The following is a 20628-nucleotide window of genomic DNA, read 5'->3' as shown; positions in this document are numbered from 1 at the left end:
AAGTAAATAACACTGAAAATTGGTGGTGGCACCCACCGACAATGCCACCACGCTCACCCGAGGAGGCGCGATGGAAAACAGGTCTGAAGGCGAGGGAACCCCTGCCTCTCCCACCACCTCCAAAGTGCTAGCAGCAAGCGCTAGCAGCAAGTGCTAGCAGCAGCTGCTGCCACAATAATTTGTGACTTCACTGTTTGAGCTCAAGTAAACAACACTGACAATTCAGCACAAAAATAAAAAGTGTTGTCAGCGCTTGCTCCCCGACAACCACCGAAGGTAGCAGGACCATCCCCGGCTCGACGCCCGATGCGAGCAGCGGGGACACAGGCAGCAGCGGTAGCAGCAGCTATAGCGGCTTATAAACCGCCGCGGCTTGTTTATGATTAAATACGTCTTTTTAAAATGTATTTAGTAGATACGGCTAATAAATGGGTGAGCCTTGTAATCCAAATTTTACGGTATATAAATATATATGTTTATATATATGTATATATATATATATATATATATATATATATACATATATATATATATATATATATATATATATATATATATATATATATATATAGAGAGAGAGAGAGAGAGAGAGAGAGAGAGAGAGAGATTGTACAAAATAGTTTGGCATTGGAGGGCAATTAAATGTTTCAATAACAATAATAGTACATTTTGACTCCATGTTGCAAAAATCTGTAAAATCAAATATAACAATTCAACTCAGTCACCTTGGATGATGAGTACTGTGTTTATTTCATCATTGGATATTAACAACAAAAAATAGTTATTCCGATAAAAATATACATTTTATATTAGAGTATAAGCATGTTTGCTTTTGTTTACAAGTATGACAAAATAGATTAATAATTAATACTGTACAGAAAACAATACATTTACTCAAATATTAAATGCATGTGTCATCACAACATCAACAACTATTAAATAAAAAAAGGCTTGCAAACAATCCTAGTGAACTAATGTTCCGCCTGAAAAGAAATAGAGAAATTAAGTTTTGATGTGTACATTAATGTGTTTAGTATTTGCATTTGATGTTTTTTTGCCATCAGACTGCATTAAAGTAAGCAGTTTGACAATTTGAATCTAATTCATAATTATGAATCAGGAGAAAAAACAGGAAACAGACGTGAACAAATATATTAAACTTGCAATGTGGGTGAAAATACACACATCGTAAATTAAATATAGATAACTTCCATACACTGTTAATAGGAAAATTATTGTGTATTTCTCCAGATGATGGTATTTTGTGCACATAACAAGTTAATGTCTGGGAGTAATGTAGTGCACTTTATTGACAGTAAAGAGGCATTTTAAGAATAATGCAATACAACAAAAATATTCATTGAAAACAAATCAATAGATACATTGACTTTATAAACTCAGTGTCAGCAACATGTGGTGGGAATAAAGCTTACATTATCAATATGTTGGCTCTCGTCTTCCATATGTGTTTTCACACACGTTACTCAACAAGTGAAAGTTGAACAAATGGAAATAGTTCATGACCTTGGCCATTCAGATAGCAAAGGGACAGAGTGGGTTTAAAAGGACCTGCAGTGCAGCTGAGCTGACACCTGAAACGGACACCAACATGAAGGCTCTCATTCTTCTGGTTCTGTTCGCAGTGGCATGTGAGTATGAATATTACTTTTGACTTGTTCCTTTTTTTAAAGATTTCTTTGAATGTTGAACCTTTTTTTATTTCCATTAGATGCCGCTCCCATTGAGGATGACAAGATTGTCGGAGGCTACGAGTGCAGAAAGAACTCTGTGGCGTACCAGGTCTCTCTGAACTCTGGATACCACTTCTGTGGAGGCTCCCTGATCTCCAGCACCTGGGTGGTGTCTGCTGCTCACTGCTACAAGTCGTAAGCAAAGACGTTTGATTTTACAGACATACAATGGGTTACACACACAGATCCTGAGATCCTGAAATCCTGAGATACTGCCGAATTAGAAGTGCAAAGTCAAATCACTTGTAATTCAAGCCTTGTGTCTCTCTCTGCAGCCGCATCCAGTTGCATCTTGGTGAGCACAACATTTTTGTCAATGAGGGCACAGAGCAGTTCATCAGCTCTGCTAAGGTCATCCGTCACCCCAGCTACAACAGCCGCAACATGGACAATGACATCATGCTGATCAAGCTGAGCAAGCCTGCCTCCCTGAACAGCTACGTCCGCACCGTGTCCCTGCCCTCCAGCTGTGCCAGCTCTGGCACCCGCTGCCTGATCTCTGGATGGGGCAACACCAGCGCCTCTGGAAGTCAGTAACACCCTGCAGTCATAACTGGAACCTAGTTTTAGTACATTGTGGGGTGTGAACTCTTTCATCTATTGTCCATCTTCCTCTCTAGACAACTCCCCCGATACGCTGAGGTGCCTGGATGCCCCCATCCTGAGCGACAGCAGCTGCAGGTCTGCCTACCCTGGACAGATCACCCACAACATGTTCTGTGCTGGATTCCTCGGGGGAGGCATGGACTCCTGCCAGGTATGAGCTGAGGTCTCCATCGTGTTTTTTTAGCGCTACATACCTTTGAACACGTCTGCTCACATGTTGTTCTTTCTGTCTGCGTCCTATCAGGGTGACTCTGGTGGCCCCGTGGTGTGCAACGGTCAGCTGCAGGGTGTGGTGTCCTGGGGTTATGGATGCGCCCAGAGGAACAAGCCTGGAGTCTACGCCAAGGTCTGCAACTACAACTCCTGGATCCGCAGCACCATGGCCTCCAACTAAAGTCACTTTAATGGAAGCAACATTATGCTCACGAATGTTTTACTGAAATAAATAACCATCAACCTCACTCTCTGTTGTTGCTTGTGTTGTGCTGTTGGATGAAACATACATTCATAAATAAGAGAATCAGCGGGAAGGAAAAAAAGAGAAATATTGTCCTTTAGGATGTCCAAATAACTCTGCATAAATAACAGCAATCATGAATATACTTATCAAAAGCAAATCAAATTGCCACAAAATTAAATATTTTTCACCAATATTAGAGATAAAATACCTCATTAAATTAAAATGAAAAGGATTTGTACATGTTTCAGTAGTTTCAAGTCTAAAAGGCTGAACTTCTAGAGAGGAAGGGACTACTTGCAAAACACACACACACATATATATATATATATATATATATATATATATATATATATATATATATATATATATATATATATATATAAAGATGATACAAAATAGTTTGGCATTAGAGAGAAATGCATTATTTTATTAAAAAAAATAATGGTACATTTTGACTGCATGTTGCACAAATCAGTCAACTCAAATATAACAATTCACCTCATTCACGTTGGATGATGAATACTAAGTTTATTTCATCATTGGATATTAACAACAAAAAATGTGTTATTCCGATATATATATATATATATATATATATATATATATATATATATATATATATATATATATATATATATATATATTATATAGCATTTTTGCTTTTGTTCACAAGTGTGATAAAATATCTTAAATTTGAATGCTGTACGGAAACCATACATTTACATAAATATTAAATTCATGTGTCATCACAACATCAACAACTATTAAATGAAAAAAGATTACAAACAACCCCAGTGAGGCCAAATAATGTTCCGCCTGAAAAGAAATAGAAAAATTACCGTAAAATTTAGGTTATAAGCCGCTACTTTTTTCCTCAACTTTGACCTGTGCGGCTTAGATATCGTGCAGCTAATTGCTGGATTTTTCCGATTGTAAATTTAGCAGCAGTTGCAGAGACATACAGTACAAAATTCACGTGAAATATTCCCAAATCCCCTTCACGAGTGATCTCACTGTAAAACAGGGTCCTCTCAGCAGCAGCAGCAGCAGCAGCAGCAGCCAAACTCCCTGCTGTCCTCCCCGGTCCGCGGCGCCTCTCACCCCGCCACCCCGCCTGGCTCTCCGCCGGCACCCACCAACGCATCGGTGACCTGTTTTCCATCGCGCCTGCTAGCAAACGCCAGCTAGCTAGCGAGCGCTAGCAGCAGCTGCCACAAGACTTTGTAGCTGCACTGTTTGAGCTCAAGTAAACAACACTGAAAATTGGTGGTGGCACCTACCGACAATGCCACCACGCTCACCCGAGGAGGCGCGATGGAAAACAGGTCTGACGGCGAGGGAACCCCTGCCTCTCCCACCACCTCCACAGTGCTCGCTCGCAAGCGCTAGCAGCAAGCGCTAGCAGCAAGCGCTAGCAGCAAGCGCTAGCAGCAAGCGCTAGCAGCAGCTGCTGGCTGCACTGTTTGAGCTCAAGTAAACAACAATGAAAATTCTGTACAAAAATAAAAAGTGTTGTCAGCGCTAGCAGCAGCAGCTAGCTCCCCGACATCTACCGAAGGTAGCGGGACCAGCCCCGGCTCGACGCCCGACTCGGGACGCGGGCAGCAGCAGCGGTAGCAGCAGCAACAACAGCGGCTTATAAACCGCCGTGGCTCGTTTATGATTAAATACGACTTTTTCGTTAAATTTAGTAGATGCGGCTTATAAAAGGGTTGCCATCAGATTGCATTAAAATAAGCAGTTTGACAATTTGATTTTAATTCATAACTATGAATCAGGAGAAAAAACAGGAAACAGACATGAACAAATATATTAAACTTGCGGTGTGGGTGAAACACATCCTAAATTAAATATAGACAACTTTCATACACTGTTGATAGGAAAGTAATTGTGTGTTTCTCCAGATGATGGTATCTTGTGCACAAAATAAGTTAATGTCTGGTAGTAATGTAGTGCACTTTATTGACAGGAAAAGAGGGATTGAAGAATAATGTAATACAACAAACATCTTCATTTCAAGGAAATTAATAGATACATTGACTTTATAAACTCAGTGTCAGCAACATGTGGTGGGAATGAAGCTTACATTATCAATATGTTGGCTCTCGTCTTCCAGATGTGTTTTCACACACGTTACTCAACAAGTGAAAGTTGAACAAATGGAAATAGTTCATGACCTTGGCCATTGAGATAGCAAACGGACCGAGTGGGTTTAAAAGGACCTGCAGTGCAGCTGAGCTGACACCTGAAACGGACACCAACATGAAGGCTCTCATTCTTCTGGTTCTGTTCGCAGTGGCATGTGAGTATGAATATTACTTTTGACTTGTTCCTTTTTTTAAAGATTTCTTTGAATGTTGAACCTTTTTTTATTTCCATCAGATGCTGCTCCCATCGAGGATGACAAGATTGTCGGAGGCTACGAGTGCAGAAAGAACACTGTGGCGTACCAAGTCTCTCTGAACTCTGGATACCACTTCTGTGGAGGCTCCCTGATCTCCAGCACCTGGGTGGTGTCTGCTGCTCACTGCTACAAGTCGTAAGCAAAGACGTTTGATTTTACAGACATACAATGGGTTACACACACAGATCCTGAGATCCTGAAATCCTGAGATACTGCCGAATTAGAAGTGCAAAGTCAAATCACTTGTAATTTAAGCCTTATGTCTCTCTCTGCAGCCGCATCCAGTTGCATCTTGGTGAGCACAACATTTTTGTCAATGAGGGCACAGAGCAGTTCATCAGCTCTGCTAAGGTCATCCGTCACCCCAGCTACAACAGCCGCAACATGGACAATGACATCATGCTGATCAAGCTGAGCAAGCCTGCCTCCCTGAACAGCTACGTCCGCACCGTGTCCCTGCCCTCCAGCTGTGCCAGCTCTGGCACCCGCTGCCTGATCTCTGGATGGGGCAACACCAGCGCCTCTGGAAGTCAGTAACACCCTGCAGTCATAACTGGAACCTAGTTTTAGTACATTGTGGGGTATGAACATTTACATCTATTGTCCATCTTCCTCTCTAGACAACTCCCCCGATACGCTGAGGTGCCTGGATGCCCCCATCCTGAGCGACAGCAGCTGCAGGTCTGCCTACCCTGGACAGATCACCCACAACATGTTCTGTGCTGGATTCCTCGGGGGAGGCATGGACTCCTGCCAGGTATGAGCTGAGGTCTCCATCGTGTTTTTTTTAGCGCTACATACCTTTGAACACGTCTGCTCACATGTTGTTCTTTCTGTCTGCGTCCTATCAGGGTGACTCTGGTGGCCCCGTGGTGTGCAACGGTCAGCTGCAGGGTGTGGTGTCCTGGGGTTATGGATGCGCCCAGAGGAACAAGCCTGGAGTCTACGCCAAGGTCTGCAACTACAACTCCTGGATCCGCAGCACCATGGCCTCCAACTAAAGTCACTTTAATGGAAGCAATATTATGCTCACGAATGTTTTACTGAAATAAATAACCATCAACCTCACTCTCTGTTGTTGCTTGTGTTGTGCTGTTGGATGAAACATACATTCATAAATAAGAGAATCAGCGGGAAGGAAAAAAAGAGAAATATTGTCCTTTAGGATGTCCAAATAACTCTGCATAAATAACAGCAATCATGAATATACTTATCAAAAGCAAATCAAATTGCCACAAAATTAAATATTTTTCACCAATATTAGAGATAAAATACCTCATTAAATTAAAATGAAAAGGATTTGTACATGTTTCAGTAGTTTCAAGTCTAAAAGGCTGAACTTCTAGAGAGGAAGGGACTACTTGCAAAACACACACACATATATATATATATATATATATATATATATATATATATATATATATATATATATATATATATATATAAAGATGATACAAAATAGTTTGGCATTAGAGAGAAATGCATTATTTTATTAAAAAAAATAATGGTACAATTTGACTGCATGTTGCACAAATCAGTCAACTCAAATATAACAATTCAACTCATTCACGTTGGATGATGAATACTAAGTTTATTTCATCATTGGATATTAACAACAAAAAATGTGTTATTCCGATATAAATATATATATATATATATATATATATATATATATATATATATATATATATATATTATATAGCATTTTTGCTTTTGTTCACAAGTGTGATAAAATATCTTAAATTTGAATGCTGTACGGAAACCATACATTTACATAAATATTAAATTCATGTGTCATCACAACATCAACAACTATTAAATGAAAAAAGATTACAAACAACCCCAGTGAGGCCAAATAATGTTCCGCCTGAAAAGAAATAGAAAAATTACCGTAAAATTTAGGTTATAAGCCGCTACTTTTTTCCTCAACTTTGACCTGTGCGGCTTAGATATCGTGCAGCTAATTGCTGGATTTTTCCGATTGTAAATTTAGCAGCAGTTGCAGAGACATACAGTACAAAATTCACGTGAAATATTCCCAAATCCCCTTCACGAGTGATCTCACTGTAAAACAGGGTCCTCTCAGCAGCAGCAGCAGCAGCAGCAGCAGCAGCAGCAGCAGCCAAACTCCCTGCTGTCCTCCCCGGTCCGCGGCGCCTCTCACCCCGCCACCCCGCCTGGCTCTCCGGCGGCACCCACCAACGCATCGGTGACCTGTTTTCCATCGCGCCTGCTAGCAAACGCCAGCTAGCTAGCGAGCGCTAGCAGCAGCTGCCACAAGAATTTGTAGCTGCACTGTTTGAGCTCAAGTAAACAACACTGAAAATTGGTGGTGGCACCCACCGACAATGCCACCACGCTCACCCGAGGAGGCGCGATGGAAAACAAGTCTGACGGCGAGGGAACCCCTGCCTCTCCCACCACCTCCACAGTGCTCGCTCGCAAGCGCTAGCAGCAAGCGCTAGCAGCAAGCGCTAGCAGCAAGCGCTAGCAGCAAGCGCTAGCAGCAGCTGCTGGCTGCACTGTTTGAGCTCAAGTAAACAACAATGAAAATTCTGTACAAAAATAAAAAGTGTTGTCAGCGCTAGCAGCAGCAGCTAGCTCCCCGACATCTACCGAAGGTAGCGGGAGCAGCTCCGGCTCGACGCCCGACTCGGGACGCGGGCAGCAGCAGCAGCGGTATCAGCGATAGCAGCAGCAACAACAGCGGCTTATAAACCGCTGTGGCTCATTTATGATTAAATACGACTTTTTCGTTAAATTTAGTAGATGCGGCTTATAAAAGGGTGAGCCTTATAACCCACATTTTATGGTACGTTTTGATGTGTACCTTACTGTGTATAGTATTTGTATTTGTTGTTTATTTGCCATCAGATTGCATTAAAATAAGCAGTTTGACAATTTGATTTTAATTCATAACTATGAATCAGGAGAAAAAACAGGAAACAGACATGAACAAATATATTAAACTTGCGGTGTGGGTGAAACACATCCTAAATTAAATATAGACAACTTTCATACACTGTTGATAGGAAAGTAATTGTGTGTTTCTCCAGATGATGGTATCTTGTGCACATAATAAGTTAATGTCTGGTAGTAATGTAGTGCACTTTATTGACAGGAAAAGAGGGATTGAAGAATAATGTAATACAACAAACATCTTCATTTCAAGGAAATCAATAGATACATTGACTTTATAAACTCAGTGTCAGCGACAGGTGGTGGGACTAAAGCTAACATTATCAATATGTTGGCTCTCGTCTTCCATATGTGTTTTCACACATGTTACTTAACAAGTGAAAGTTGAACAAATGGAAATAGTTCATGACCTTATCCATTCAGATAGCAAACGGACCGAGTGGGTTTAAAAGGACCTGCAGTGCAGCTGAGCTGACACCTGAAACGGACACCAACATGAAGGCTCTCATTCTTCTGGTTCTGTTCGCAGTGGCATGTGAGTATGAATATTACTTTTGACTTGTTCTTTTTTTAAAGATTTCTTTGAATGTTGAACCTTTTTTTTATTTCCATCAGATGCCGCTCCCATCGAGGATGACAAGATTGTCGGAGGCTACGAGTGCAGAAAGAACTCTGTGGCGTACCAGGTCTCTCTGAACTCTGGATACCACTTCTGTGGAGGCTCCCTGATCTCCAGCACCTGGGTGGTGTCTGCTGCTCACTGCTACAAGTAGTAAGCAAAGACGTTTGATTTTAGCCAGTCATACTAAAAAAACTTTGAGTGTTATAAAATTGCCGCCATTTTCTTTCAAAACATAATGCAATTTTGAGATCCTGAGATACGGAGATACTGACATCCTGAGATACTGAGATACTGCCGAATTAGAGGTGCAAAGTCGAATCACTTGTAATTTAAGCCTTGTGTCTCTCTCTGCAGCCGCGTCCAGTTGCATCTTGGTGAGCACAACATTGCTCTCAATGAGGGCACAGAGCAGTTCATCAACTCTGCGATCATCCTCCGTCACCCCAGCTACAACAGCCAGAACCTGGACAATGACATCATGCTAATTAAGCTGAGCAAGCCTGCCTCCCTGAACAGCTACGTCCGCACCGTGTCCCTGCCCTCCAGCTGTGCCAGCTCTGGCACCCGCTGCCTGATCTCTGGATGGGGCAACACCAGCGCCTCTGGAAGTCAGTAGCACCCTGCAGTCATAACTGGAACCTAGTTTTAGTACATCTTGGGGTGTGAACATTTACATCTATTGTCCATCTTCCTCTCTAGACGTCTCCCCCGATACACTGAGGTGCCTGGATGCCCCCATCCTGAGCGACAGCAGCTGCAGGTCTGCCTACCCTGGACAGATCACCCACAACATGTTCTGTGCTGGATTCCTCGAGGGAGGCAAGGACTCCTGCCAGGTATGAGCTGAGGTCTCCATCATGGTTTTTAGTGCTAAACTTCTGAACACGTCTGCTCACATGTTGTCCTTTCTGTCTGCGTCCTATCAGGGTGACTCTGGTGGCCCCGTGGTGTGCAACGGTGAGCTGCAGGGTGTGGTGTCCTGGGGTTATGGATGCGCCCAGAGGAACAAGCCCGGAGTCTACACCAAGGTCTGCAACTACAAAGGCTGGATCCGCAGCACCATGGTCTTCAACTAAAGTCACTTTAATGGAAACAACATTTAGCTCAGGAATGTTTTACTGAAATAAATTATCATCAACCTCATTCTGTTGTTGCTTGTGTTGTGCTGTTGGATGAAACATACATTCATAAATAAGAGAATCAGTGGGAAGAAAAAAAAGAGGAAATATTGTCCTCTAGAAATGAATAGAATATGTATGTCCAAAGAACTCTGCATAAATATCAGCAGTTGTAAATCTATTCATCAAAAACAAATCAAATTGTCACAAAATGAAATACTTTTCACCAACCATAGAGACAAAATACCTCATGAAATTAAAATTAAAAGGAATTGTACATGTTTCAGTACTTCCTCAACTAAAAATCTGAACTTCCGGAGAGGAAGGGAGTACTTGCAAAACACACACATATATATATACACACCGTATATATACACTGTCAAATTCGGGTTACAAGCCGCTACTTTTTTCCTCAACTTTGACTTGTGCGGCTTAAATATCGGTGTGTCTAATTGATGGATTTTTCTGATTGTAAATTTAGCAGCAGTTGCAGAGACATACAAAATTCACGTGAAATATTCCCAAATCCCATTCATGAGTGATCTCACACTAAAACAAGGTTCTCTCAGCAGCAGCCAAACTCCCTGCTGTCCTCCCCGCCCCGCTTGGCTCTTTGCCGGCACCCAGCGACGATGCCACATGCTCACTCGAGAAGGCGCAATGGAAAACAGGTCTGATGGCGTAGGAACCCCTGCCTCCCACACCACCTCCACAGTGCTAGCAGCAAGCGCTAGCAGCAAGTGATAGCAGGCAAGCGCTAGCAGCAAGTGCTAGCAGGCAAGCGCTAGCAGGCAAGCACTAACAGGCAAGCGCTAACAGGCAAGCGCTAACAGGCAAGCGCTAGCAGCAGCTGCTGCCACAATAATTTGTGACTTCACTGTTTGAGCTCAAGTAAACAGCACTGACAATTCAGCACAAAAATAAAAAGTGTTGTCAGCGCTTGCTCCCCGACAACCACCGAAGGTAGCAGGACCATCCCCCGGCTCGACGCCCGATGCGAGCAGCGGGGACGCAGGCAGCAGCGGTAGCAGCAGCTATAGCGGCTTATAAACCGCCGCGGCTTGTTTATGATAAATACGTCTTTTTAAAATGTATTTAGTAGATAAGGCTAATAAACGGGTGAGCCTTGTAATCCAAATTTTACGGTATATAAATATATATATATATATATATATATATATATATATAGATTGTACAAAATAGTTTGGCATTGGAGGGTAATTAATTGTTTCAATAACAATAATGGTGCATTTTGACTCCATGTTGCAAAAATCTGTAAAATCAAATATAACAATTTAACTCAGTCACCTTGGATGATGAGTACTGTGTTTATTTCATCATTGGATATTAACAACAAAAAATAGTTATTCCGATAAAAATATACATATTATATTTGAGTATAAGCATGTTTGCTTTTGTTTACAAGTATGACAAAACAGATTAATAATTAATACTGTACGGAAAACAATACATTTACTCAAATATTAAATGAATGTGTCATCACAACATCAACAACTATTAAATAAAAAAAAGGCTTGCAAACAATCCTAGTGAACTAATGTTCCGCCTGAAAAGAAATAGAGAAATTAAGTTTTGATGTGTACATTAATGTGTTTAGTATTTGCATTTGTTGTTTTTTTTGCCATCAGACTGCATTAAAGTAAGCAGTTTGACAATTTGAATCTAATTCATAATTATGAATCAGGAGAACAAACAGGAAACAGACATGAACAAATATATTAAACTTGCAGTGTGGGTGAAAGAATGTAATACAACAAACATCGTCATTTCAAGCAAATCAATAGATACATTGACTTTATAAACTCAGTGTCAGCGACATGTGGTGGGAATAAAGCTTACATTATCAATATGTTGGCTCTCGTCTTCCAGATGTGTTTTCACACACGTTACTCAACAAGTGAAAGTTGAAAAAATGGAAATAGTTCATGACCTTATCCATTCAGATAGCAAAGGGACAGAGTGGGTTTAAAAGGACCTGCAGTGCAGCTGAGCTGACACCTGAAACGGACACCAACATGAAGGCTCTCATTCTTCTGGCTCTGTTCGCAGTGGCATGTGAGTATGAATATTACTTTTGACTTGTTCTTTTTTTAAAGATTTCTTTGAATATTTCACTTTTTCTTTTTATTTCCATCAGATGCCGCTCCCATCGAGGATGACAAGATTGTCGGAGGCTACGAGTGCAGAAAGAACTCTGTGGCGTACCAGGTCTCTCTGAATTCTGGATACCACTTCTGTGGAGGCTCCCTGATCTCCAGCACCTGGGTGGTGTCTGCTGCTCACTGCTACAAGTCGTAAGTGCAGACGTTTGATTTTACAGACATACAATAGGTTACACACACAGATCCTGAAATCCTGAGATACTGCCGAATTAGAGGTGCAAAGTCAAATCACTTGTAATTCAAGCCTTGTGTCTCTCTCTGCAGCCGCGTCCAGTTGCGTCTTGGTGAGCACAACATTTTTGTCGATGAGGGCACAGAGCAGTTCATCAACTCTGCTAAAGTCATCCGTCACCCCAGCTACAACAGCCGCAACCTGGACAATGACATCATGCTGATCAAGCTGAGCAAGCCTGCCTCCCTGAACAGCTACGTCCGCACCGTGTCCCTGCCCTCCAGCTGTGCCAGCTCTGGCACCCGCTGCCTGATCTCTGGATGGGGCAACATCAGCTCCTCTGGAAGTCAGTAACACCCTGCAGTCATAACTGGAACCTAGTTTTAGAACATTGTGGGGTGTGAACTCTTTCATCTATTGTCCATCTTCCTCTCTAGACGTCTCCCCCGATACGCTGAGGTGCCTGGATGCCCCCATCCTGAGCGACAGCAGCTGCAACTCTGCCTACCCTGGACAGATCACCTCCAACATGTTCTGTGCTGGATTCCTCGAGGGAGGCATGGACTCCTGCCAGGTATGAGCTGAGGTCTCCATCGTGTTTTTTTAGCACTACAAACCTTTGAACACGTCTGCTCACATGTTGTCCTTTCTGTCTGCGTCCTATCAGGGTGACTCTGGTGGCCCCGTGGTGTGCAACGGTCAGCTGCAGGGTGTGGTGTCCTGGGGTTATGGATGCGCCCAGAGGAACAAGCCTGGAGTCTACGCCAAGGTCTGCAAGTACAACACCTGGATCCGCAGCACCATGGCCTCCAACTAAAGTCATTTGTTAAAGGATTGAAATATGCATATGCCTTGAATAAAAATAAATATAATATACAGTATATTATCTTTGTCATTTCTTTGCATTTCTTGCAGAGCAAAACATATTGTACTCAAACTCCTCACTTTGGACTTTTAAAATATGCCACAGCTCCTTAATTAACTCCGACAAACAAATCCCAGATGTGTTAGACTACAGGTCAGACACGTGACCGACTGCATTTGACACCATTATGTTGATTCTTCTCTTGTCAAGCAACACTCAAAGGATATTTGTGACTTAATCTTCTTAACCAAATATCTATGAGTTTAGGATCTAATGGTTATCATGAATATAGATTAATTAAGGGTGCATGCATTCTGACCCAAAAAAGGCAGACATGATCACATATCAATACAAATATGGCCTTTATTGGTGTTAAGACAAACTGACAAAATGAAGGCTGACGTTGAAGCATGAAACAGTACGGGTGTTCAATGCTGCACTTTGTATTTCAGGTGTGGAATGTGTATTTATTAGTGTATTTTCTAGAAAATGTAGCATCACTTGATCTCAGCCGTTATATTACAAGTCCACAACAGAGCAAAGTCTTTGACAAACATGAGCGTGAGTGAAGCCGATATTTACTTAACTGTAAATAAAAAATGCGGATACATGTCCTTGTTGGAGACCAGAACGAAACAAATTGGAAATTCGTACACATCACTTCCTCTGAAACGTCATGAATAACAGTTCACTTGTGGAAGATAAGGCCTGCATGATTTGAGATGCACATTTGAAATTAAATTCACACTGGTCATAAAGCGAATGCATCAAGAGCCGTTTGAATCTGTAAAACTATACAGCTACATGGTGTGCGTTACAACAAAGAGGAAACAGGTTCTTTGTAAGGTCTGCAAAACAAAACTTTCACAGCAATAAGGGTTAATAAATTAACTCAGTGTGACGTCCGCCCCTCTGATCAGTGCGGGCTGCTTTTCCCAGTTAAATGAGGTTTACAAATGTTTCAGTGGTTATTTCATGTTTTCATCAAACCTATTTTCCATAATAAGCCATTTACAACCGGTCCAGTTTCCATTTTCAAATGCTTCTGTTGAAGCTGATGATATAATCCCAAGGCTGATTCTACCTGGCAATAATGCACTAAATGTACAAAATTTTTAGAGCATCTTTTTTTCATGTTCTTTTTTATGGACAGAAATGTGATTACAGAAACGACAAGCTAGTGGCTTCTTCCTTTTTGCTTGATGAACTATATAAAAGCAGAACGTGTCCCTATTATTTTGTACATTCATGTGTGTATATTTCAGAATCTGTAACCTCTCAGGCTTGAATACAAGATTGTAAACAAATCTTCCACATATTCTTTTGCTGCGTTTCATTTCCCGTAACCCGGCCAAGGTGTAAACTGACAATGTTTGTACAGTTTATATTTGAGGTCTATAGGATCCTCAGTGTTAAACATGATGTCTCCATGCAGGCCATTACAACTGGCCTCTAGCATGCTGCAAATAATGGTGATAAAGTTCTGAAATGACAGTGTATGCGTCCCCACACACGGCACACTTCACACCATCTGCAGGCGCCGCATTTGATATGCCGCCAATTCGGCTAACGTGTCTTTTCACAGTTCTCAAAGGGTGAATTGGTTTTCCAAGTGCATTTTCATCTATTCTGTCACGACTGGTCTCTCTGTCTTGGATCGAATGTGTGCTGCTGTGACGCTGAGGAGTTTGACCCAAATCAGGACCCTTACTTACAAAGGGAATCATGGGAGCGAGAGGAGACTCCTGCGTTGCTTGGTCTGGACATTTAGAAAAGGGGTGGTTTTCCTCAGGTTCTGGGTGTAATGTAGCCACGTGGTTATTTGCGGGACGGGGAAACATTTTCTTGTTGGACTGCGTATGATCGTCTATGGATAAATCAAAATCAAAGTCCTTGTGTGTTGACGAATGGCAAAGCTGGTGACTGAACAGCAAATCTAGAGTCTGAAAGCTGCACCTGCACTGCTCACACTGATAAGGCAGAAACACTTTCTTGGGCCTGACCTGAATCCACTGGAACTCTGGGTGCTCGCTCATGTGTTTTTTATACGAATGCGCAAACCGAAACCCTCGGCCGCACTGAGGGCAAGTGAAGCGCCCGCGTCTCTGCCGATGGATTCTCTGATGCTGCCACAGTTTCTTCCAGTTTTCCAGCGTCTTGCCGCAACAGGAACATGTGTAACTCTGACCCGAGGCGTGGGTGAGCATGTGCGCTCGGAGTCTGCCCATGTGTCTGAACAGTCGCCCGCAGCTTGGACATAAATATCTGTTGGGGTCCGAGCGGTTGTCTAGTTTGTTTAACTTTGACACGAGGTGCGAGAGATGCTGAGGCGCCGTTCCCGCCGACTGAAACGGTTTCTTTAAGTTAGCAAAGCGCTTCTTGGGACTGGTCTGTGATGTCATTTTCTGCGTTTCACAATTGTCACGAGCGAGAGAGGAAGCCGGATTGTGTCCCGGCGAACACCTAAGCGCAGGCACTGTATACTGTATTAATGACATCGTCTCCTCCTCCTTTACCGCGGCACTGGAAGCGCTTCCCTCTCCTCTGCACTGACTGCGATGGGCGCTGAACTCGGACAGCACGCCAAACAGCTTGTCGCAATACAGGCAGCGATAAAGTTTGGCACCGGTGTGCGCCCTCATGTGGCTGTTGAACTCCTGCAGGTGGTCAAAAACATTCTTGCAGATGTGGCACGTGTACGTGAGTGCAGGCTTCACGCGTCTGTTGGGCTGTAAATCGTCCCGGCTTCCTGAAGGTCTACAGGTGTGATTCTTTGCATTGCTGTAATGAGTGAATGCCTTTTCACAGCGCGTGCAGTTGTACCGCTTGACGGACCAGTGCGTCAGCTCGTGAACGCGGAGGAAATAGGCCTGACCGAAGGCTTTGCCACATATATCGCATTTGTAAGGCTTCTCTCCTGTGTGGACGCGCACATGTCTTATGAGGGCAGACTGAAACGGGAAGGTTTTTCCGCAGTATTGGCACATTTTCTTCTCTCTCTTTTCTTTGGAAACGGGTCTCTGAAGTCCCTCGTGGTTTTCGTGGGCTTTCCCTCGGCTGTGTTTGTCAGATTTGTTCTTCTCAGAGTCCTGGTCCAGCATTTGTGTGTGCATCTTCATATGAGAGGCATACTCCGAGCAAGAGAATTTGATCTTGCAAAATGGACATTTTTGATATATGTTGCTCTTTTTGTGCGTCTTCAGATGAAGATTTAAGTTCGAATTTTTGCTAAAACCTTTGCCACAATCGAGGCATTTGAAAGGTCGTTCTCCTGTGTGAATGCGTTGATGTATGATAAACTGAGATTGAAATTTAAATACATTACCGCAGTAACCACATTTTAACAGAGTTTTCGCCCCCTTTTTTATGTAGCTGACATTAGAGTCGGCTTGCTTATACTCGTCACCATAGTCTGTATTTTGCTGAGGGTCATCACTACTTTTATGACCCTCTGGAAGCGGCTCGCTCTGGAGCAAAACACTCCTTATTTTCCTCCTCCTCTTGCCGCCTCTCTTGCGCCTTAAAGCGCTGTTTGGACCCCGAGCTTTAACGGTGGTGTTGGCATTGCATTGTAAAGATTTAGGACTATTTAACTCTGACAGAGGATTTAAATGATCCAGCTCAATCTCGATATTCTCAGCTTTCACCGCAGGTGGGACTCCAACAGCTTTAGCTGGTTGTTCAGAGGACGTTACAACATCTGTGCTGGAGGACTCGGAATTCTGCAGGTTTTTGGGGGATCCAAGACTGCTTTTTGATTGGGACTCATCGCCGCCATTCATGACGGCAGACTGCTTTATGCTCATTGGGTCGTCACTCTGAGTAGGGCTTACCAAGTTTAGACTATTCAAACCCTTCAGGACAATTTCAGGCTCAGCTGGCTGGGAACTCAGTTTTCTTTGCGGTAGTGCACCTTCCTTTCGGTCCGTCTGCTGCTCTTGTCCTTCTCCCTGGTGGAGTTGACCGCTCTTTCCATCCGCCTCTTGTTTGTCAGCGTTTAGTTCCACCTGCTTATCAGTCTCTGCTCCCTCTCCACAGCCTGTGTCGTTGATCAACAGTGACGAGGCCTCCTGGGAAACATCCAGCCTGCACACTTTAGCTGGAACTTGCTGATCGGACACTTTCGATCGTCGTCTTCTTCTTTTAAAACCTTGTAAGACCAACGTATTACTACTTTCTGCAGGTGTCACCTCAGCTGGCTTGGGGTCTACGTTGCTTTCCGAGTCAGGCTTTCCTTGCTGTGTCGAAGGGTGTTGTTCATCGCTACTCCTCAGTCGCCGTGCAGGACCACTAACATTGTTAATAACAGAAGCAGCAGGAGCGCTGGCAGCAGCAGCATTAACAACCATAGTTTTAAAAGCGGCGATTTCTGATTTTTTTGGTCTCCCTCTTTTTCTTTTTGGCAGCACAGGGACATCGTCTTGCACTTTGCCATCAGAAACAGTATGAAGACCAGACGTCTCATTATGGGGTGAATTATTGATTAAGGGAGCGACTCTTGGCAAAGGAATTGTTGTGCTGATCTCCTTGTGTTGAACTGCATCATAACCAGTCAAATCTGGATCTTTTTTGCCGCCAGGCAACAGCGGTTTTCTTTTACGCGGGCGGCCAGGTTTCCTGCGGACCTCCACGGGTTGTCCACGGCTGTCTGTAGTAGAGCTGCACACAATTGCAGGCGTCTGGGACTTTGCTTGCGTCCCTGCCTGTGAAGACGTGTGCTCACTGTGTTGACAATTTGTTCCGCCTACGGTTTCAGAGTTAACTCGGCCGTCAGACTCCACACGCCCCGATGAGTGGGATTCAGGCGCAGGTTGAGTCAGTTCTGCTGCTTTCATTTCCTCTCCCCAGTTGGAGTCCACGTCTTCCTGACTGCCTCCCTTGTCTTCGGGTATCTGGGAGAGAAGAGAAGAAAAAAAACGCATTTGTCACAAATGTAGAAATGGTTTTCTAAAATGCTATAAATATAAAAGACATCCAAAAAACATTTATCAATGCAAATGTTAATGCTATCATAATTTGTTCAACGCTGTTATTGTCAGTATGCATGCAGGTAAACCCGAAAACAATCAGGTGTATAATAGAAGACCACATGCAAATGAATATGCAGGAAAATTGTATATACAAATGTATCTCTCAAAATTCCATAAAAGTGTATAGTTAACTCTTCGTGTATGTTTATTTCCAGCTTTTAGGAACTGTCCTGCCTTCATCTGGATGTTGTAGGATCAACATAAAAATAACAAAATGATTCACATTTATATAGTCTAAATACACTATACATTCAAAAACAATTAAAAAAAAGAAACAAGAAAGTCCCGAAGAAGCCCTCAAGTTTCAAAGTTGATATACAGAAAGTGCATTCATGTTTCAATAGAAGGAAAATACTGTAATAAAAAGGCATAACTTTTGGAGTGATATGTCTATTTGTCTGTATCACTAACTACCTGCTTGCAGTCCAAAGGCGCATGAATGGAATTGCGAGGATGCGACGCCACAGAGGTTAACTCAGACACTGTATTTTGGTCACTGCTTCCTCTGCTGAAGGACATTTTACTCCCCATGTTAAGAGTCTGTGAATTAAACAGTGACAAAGGAGGCTGTAACTCATAAAAACAGTGATGTGTATTCCTACAGAAACCACGACACAATACCTTTACCGGACTAGCTAACCTAGTACTATTGCTGGCTTGAATACACAGCATGCCATTTGTCGCTATAATTTAGGAGTGGATGGCTGCATTACGATCTTCCAAAGCTAAAACAGCCCATCAACTTTATGTGACACTGATGAATCAGTTGATTCAAGCACAGGCGTCTACAGCTGATACACGATGCAAATCTGGACCAGAGAGAAAGAAGCCTGCTGTTAGCTGTTAGCAATCACTGGGAGAGTTTACAATAAAGTGGTGCAGATTCATGCTGGATTAACATGCATCAGTTTCCCACAAACAACAACAAACATTGTTAGTTATTGTCAAATGAAAAATCTGTCCAGAGATATTCATGTTATAGGGAACTGTGGAGTTGGGAAAGTCATTCGTATTTTTCATAACCTGGTGGAGGAAAGTAACTAAGAACATTTAGTCAAGAACTATAGCTATATAGTACTAGTATATATTGTACTCCATTACTTTTAAATGAGTTTAACATATTTTTTTTATAAATGATGGACGTATCAAGACAGAATAACTGACCTTGTGTTTATTAACTATATCAAATTAGCTGCATCAACACCCGCATTAAAATGTTGCTTACAAGTTATGGCATCAGAAATAATACAATATATTAATGAAAAAACACTTTGCTGATTATAAGAAACAATAAAAATCGTGTCTGCAATCTGCAATATTGCGTCTTTAACTCGAGGGAAATATGTAAATATGTTCTCCACCCACCATTACCACATTGATCTCATAGACTTATGCTACTGTACTCTAAAGTATGGTGGTGCAGTTTGCAGCGCTCGATGAATTAATGAATGAATGTAGCACGTCACAAAAACACAATCTCCACCAGTATGTCCGCATAGACTGTGGTCGCTTCTCATATGCCCTGCAGACACGTCGCATGTGACGAGTCTTTTTTTTTTTTGATGCACCGAGCAGTCGGCTTTTGATTGTGATTGCCAGCGCTCGTGCGTACATGTAATCTCAAACACACACACGTGACCCAACAGACAGCGTCCGGCTAAACGACTCCGTATCATGCAAAGCGACCAACCGCTTGAATGTAGCCGTTATATCTCCCGGTAGGCCACATTGCCACCTCCAGGTATTTACCGTAACAAGGCCACGCGAACTGCACCGTTACAAACAATGTCAGCTCGCGAGACGTTTTCTACAGCTAATAGCCCTCAAGAGCGGTTACCGGACACGACATTTTGGTGCCATTAATAAACACAAACTGCTTGCCTTGAGTGGGAGAGTCAAGGCTGGTCTCTGCGTAGCCATTCACTGGACGCTGATCGATTAGCTAGCATTGGCTAGCTCAGAGCTAACGTATGCTCTGACGTTGAGTGGGAGTTGGGCACTTTTTTTTTTTGTAACAATCGAGCATTGGTCTGTGAGCTGATCTGTTCATGTGGAGCTGGCTTTCTCTTCTTCTCAAGGCAGTTTGCGGCAGTGAGCCGCTCGGTATCCGGGTACAAAGCAACCCGAAAGTGTCAATCACTGCGAGCGCACGGAGTGGGTGCTTTCAGGTGGTGTGGGAGATTTGGGTATTATGATTTGCTCTTCAGAAGTAAGATTGTAAAATGTAAAACGTGATGCATGACGTTTGAGGACAGGATGTTTGGACGTGACAAATGTGATGCACACCACGATAATTAACTTGGCAAGAACACAAACTACCACCTGTCATATCTCAAAGTTCGGTGCCACGTTGGCGAACATCGACCACCCAAATGTATTCATGTGGCGTTTTTTCCCACCAACATACGGTGCTTTTTAAAAAAAAATTTTATCCACACATGGGATCTCGAGATTACGGGCACACACACAGGACATGAACGCCCCACCACGTTTTGTGA

The 20628-nt window shown here is 42.8% G+C and overlaps 4 protein-coding genes across 4 annotated transcripts; all 4 read left to right on the top strand.

Annotated features, from left to right (window-relative positions):
• Positions 1-1609: 1609 nt before the first annotated feature.
• LOC306744505 (trypsin-3-like) lies at positions 1610-2751 on the top strand (the record flags this gene model as incomplete). Its single annotated transcript, XM_079227163.1, has 5 exons — positions 1610-1649; positions 1730-1886; positions 2027-2280; positions 2372-2508; positions 2602-2751. The coding sequence occupies 5 exons, from the start codon at positions 1610-1612 to the stop codon at positions 2749-2751; spliced, it is 738 nt and encodes a 245-aa protein (XP_079083289.1).
• A 2328-nt stretch (positions 2752-5079) lies between these two features.
• LOC306744506 (trypsin-3-like) lies at positions 5080-6222 on the top strand (the record flags this gene model as incomplete). The annotated part of the gene is made up of 5 exons (XM_079227164.1): positions 5080-5119; positions 5200-5356; positions 5497-5750; positions 5842-5978; positions 6073-6222. 5 exons carry the CDS (start codon positions 5080-5082, stop codon positions 6220-6222), a joined length of 738 nt encoding a protein of 245 aa, XP_079083290.1.
• A 2413-nt stretch (positions 6223-8635) lies between these two features.
• On the top strand, positions 8636-9838 carry LOC306744507 (trypsin-3-like; the record flags this gene model as incomplete). Its single annotated transcript, XM_079227165.1, has 5 exons — positions 8636-8675; positions 8756-8912; positions 9117-9370; positions 9462-9598; positions 9689-9838. The coding sequence occupies 5 exons, from the start codon at positions 8636-8638 to the stop codon at positions 9836-9838; spliced, it is 738 nt and encodes a 245-aa protein (XP_079083291.1).
• A 2078-nt stretch (positions 9839-11916) lies between these two features.
• On the top strand, positions 11917-13052 carry LOC306745322 (trypsin-3-like; the record flags this gene model as incomplete). Its single annotated transcript, XM_079228085.1, has 5 exons — positions 11917-11956; positions 12039-12195; positions 12328-12581; positions 12673-12809; positions 12903-13052. The coding sequence occupies 5 exons, from the start codon at positions 11917-11919 to the stop codon at positions 13050-13052; spliced, it is 738 nt and encodes a 245-aa protein (XP_079084211.1).
• Positions 13053-20628: the final 7576 nt, after the last annotated feature.

Source organism: Taurulus bubalis, assembly GCF_910589615.1.
Source record: "Taurulus bubalis genome assembly, chromosome: 12".
Lineage (NCBI taxonomy): Eukaryota > Metazoa > Chordata > Actinopteri > Perciformes > Cottidae > Taurulus > Taurulus bubalis.
The sequence above is the reverse complement of the archived record's forward strand: the minus strand, read 5'-3'. Positions and strand labels throughout refer to the sequence as shown.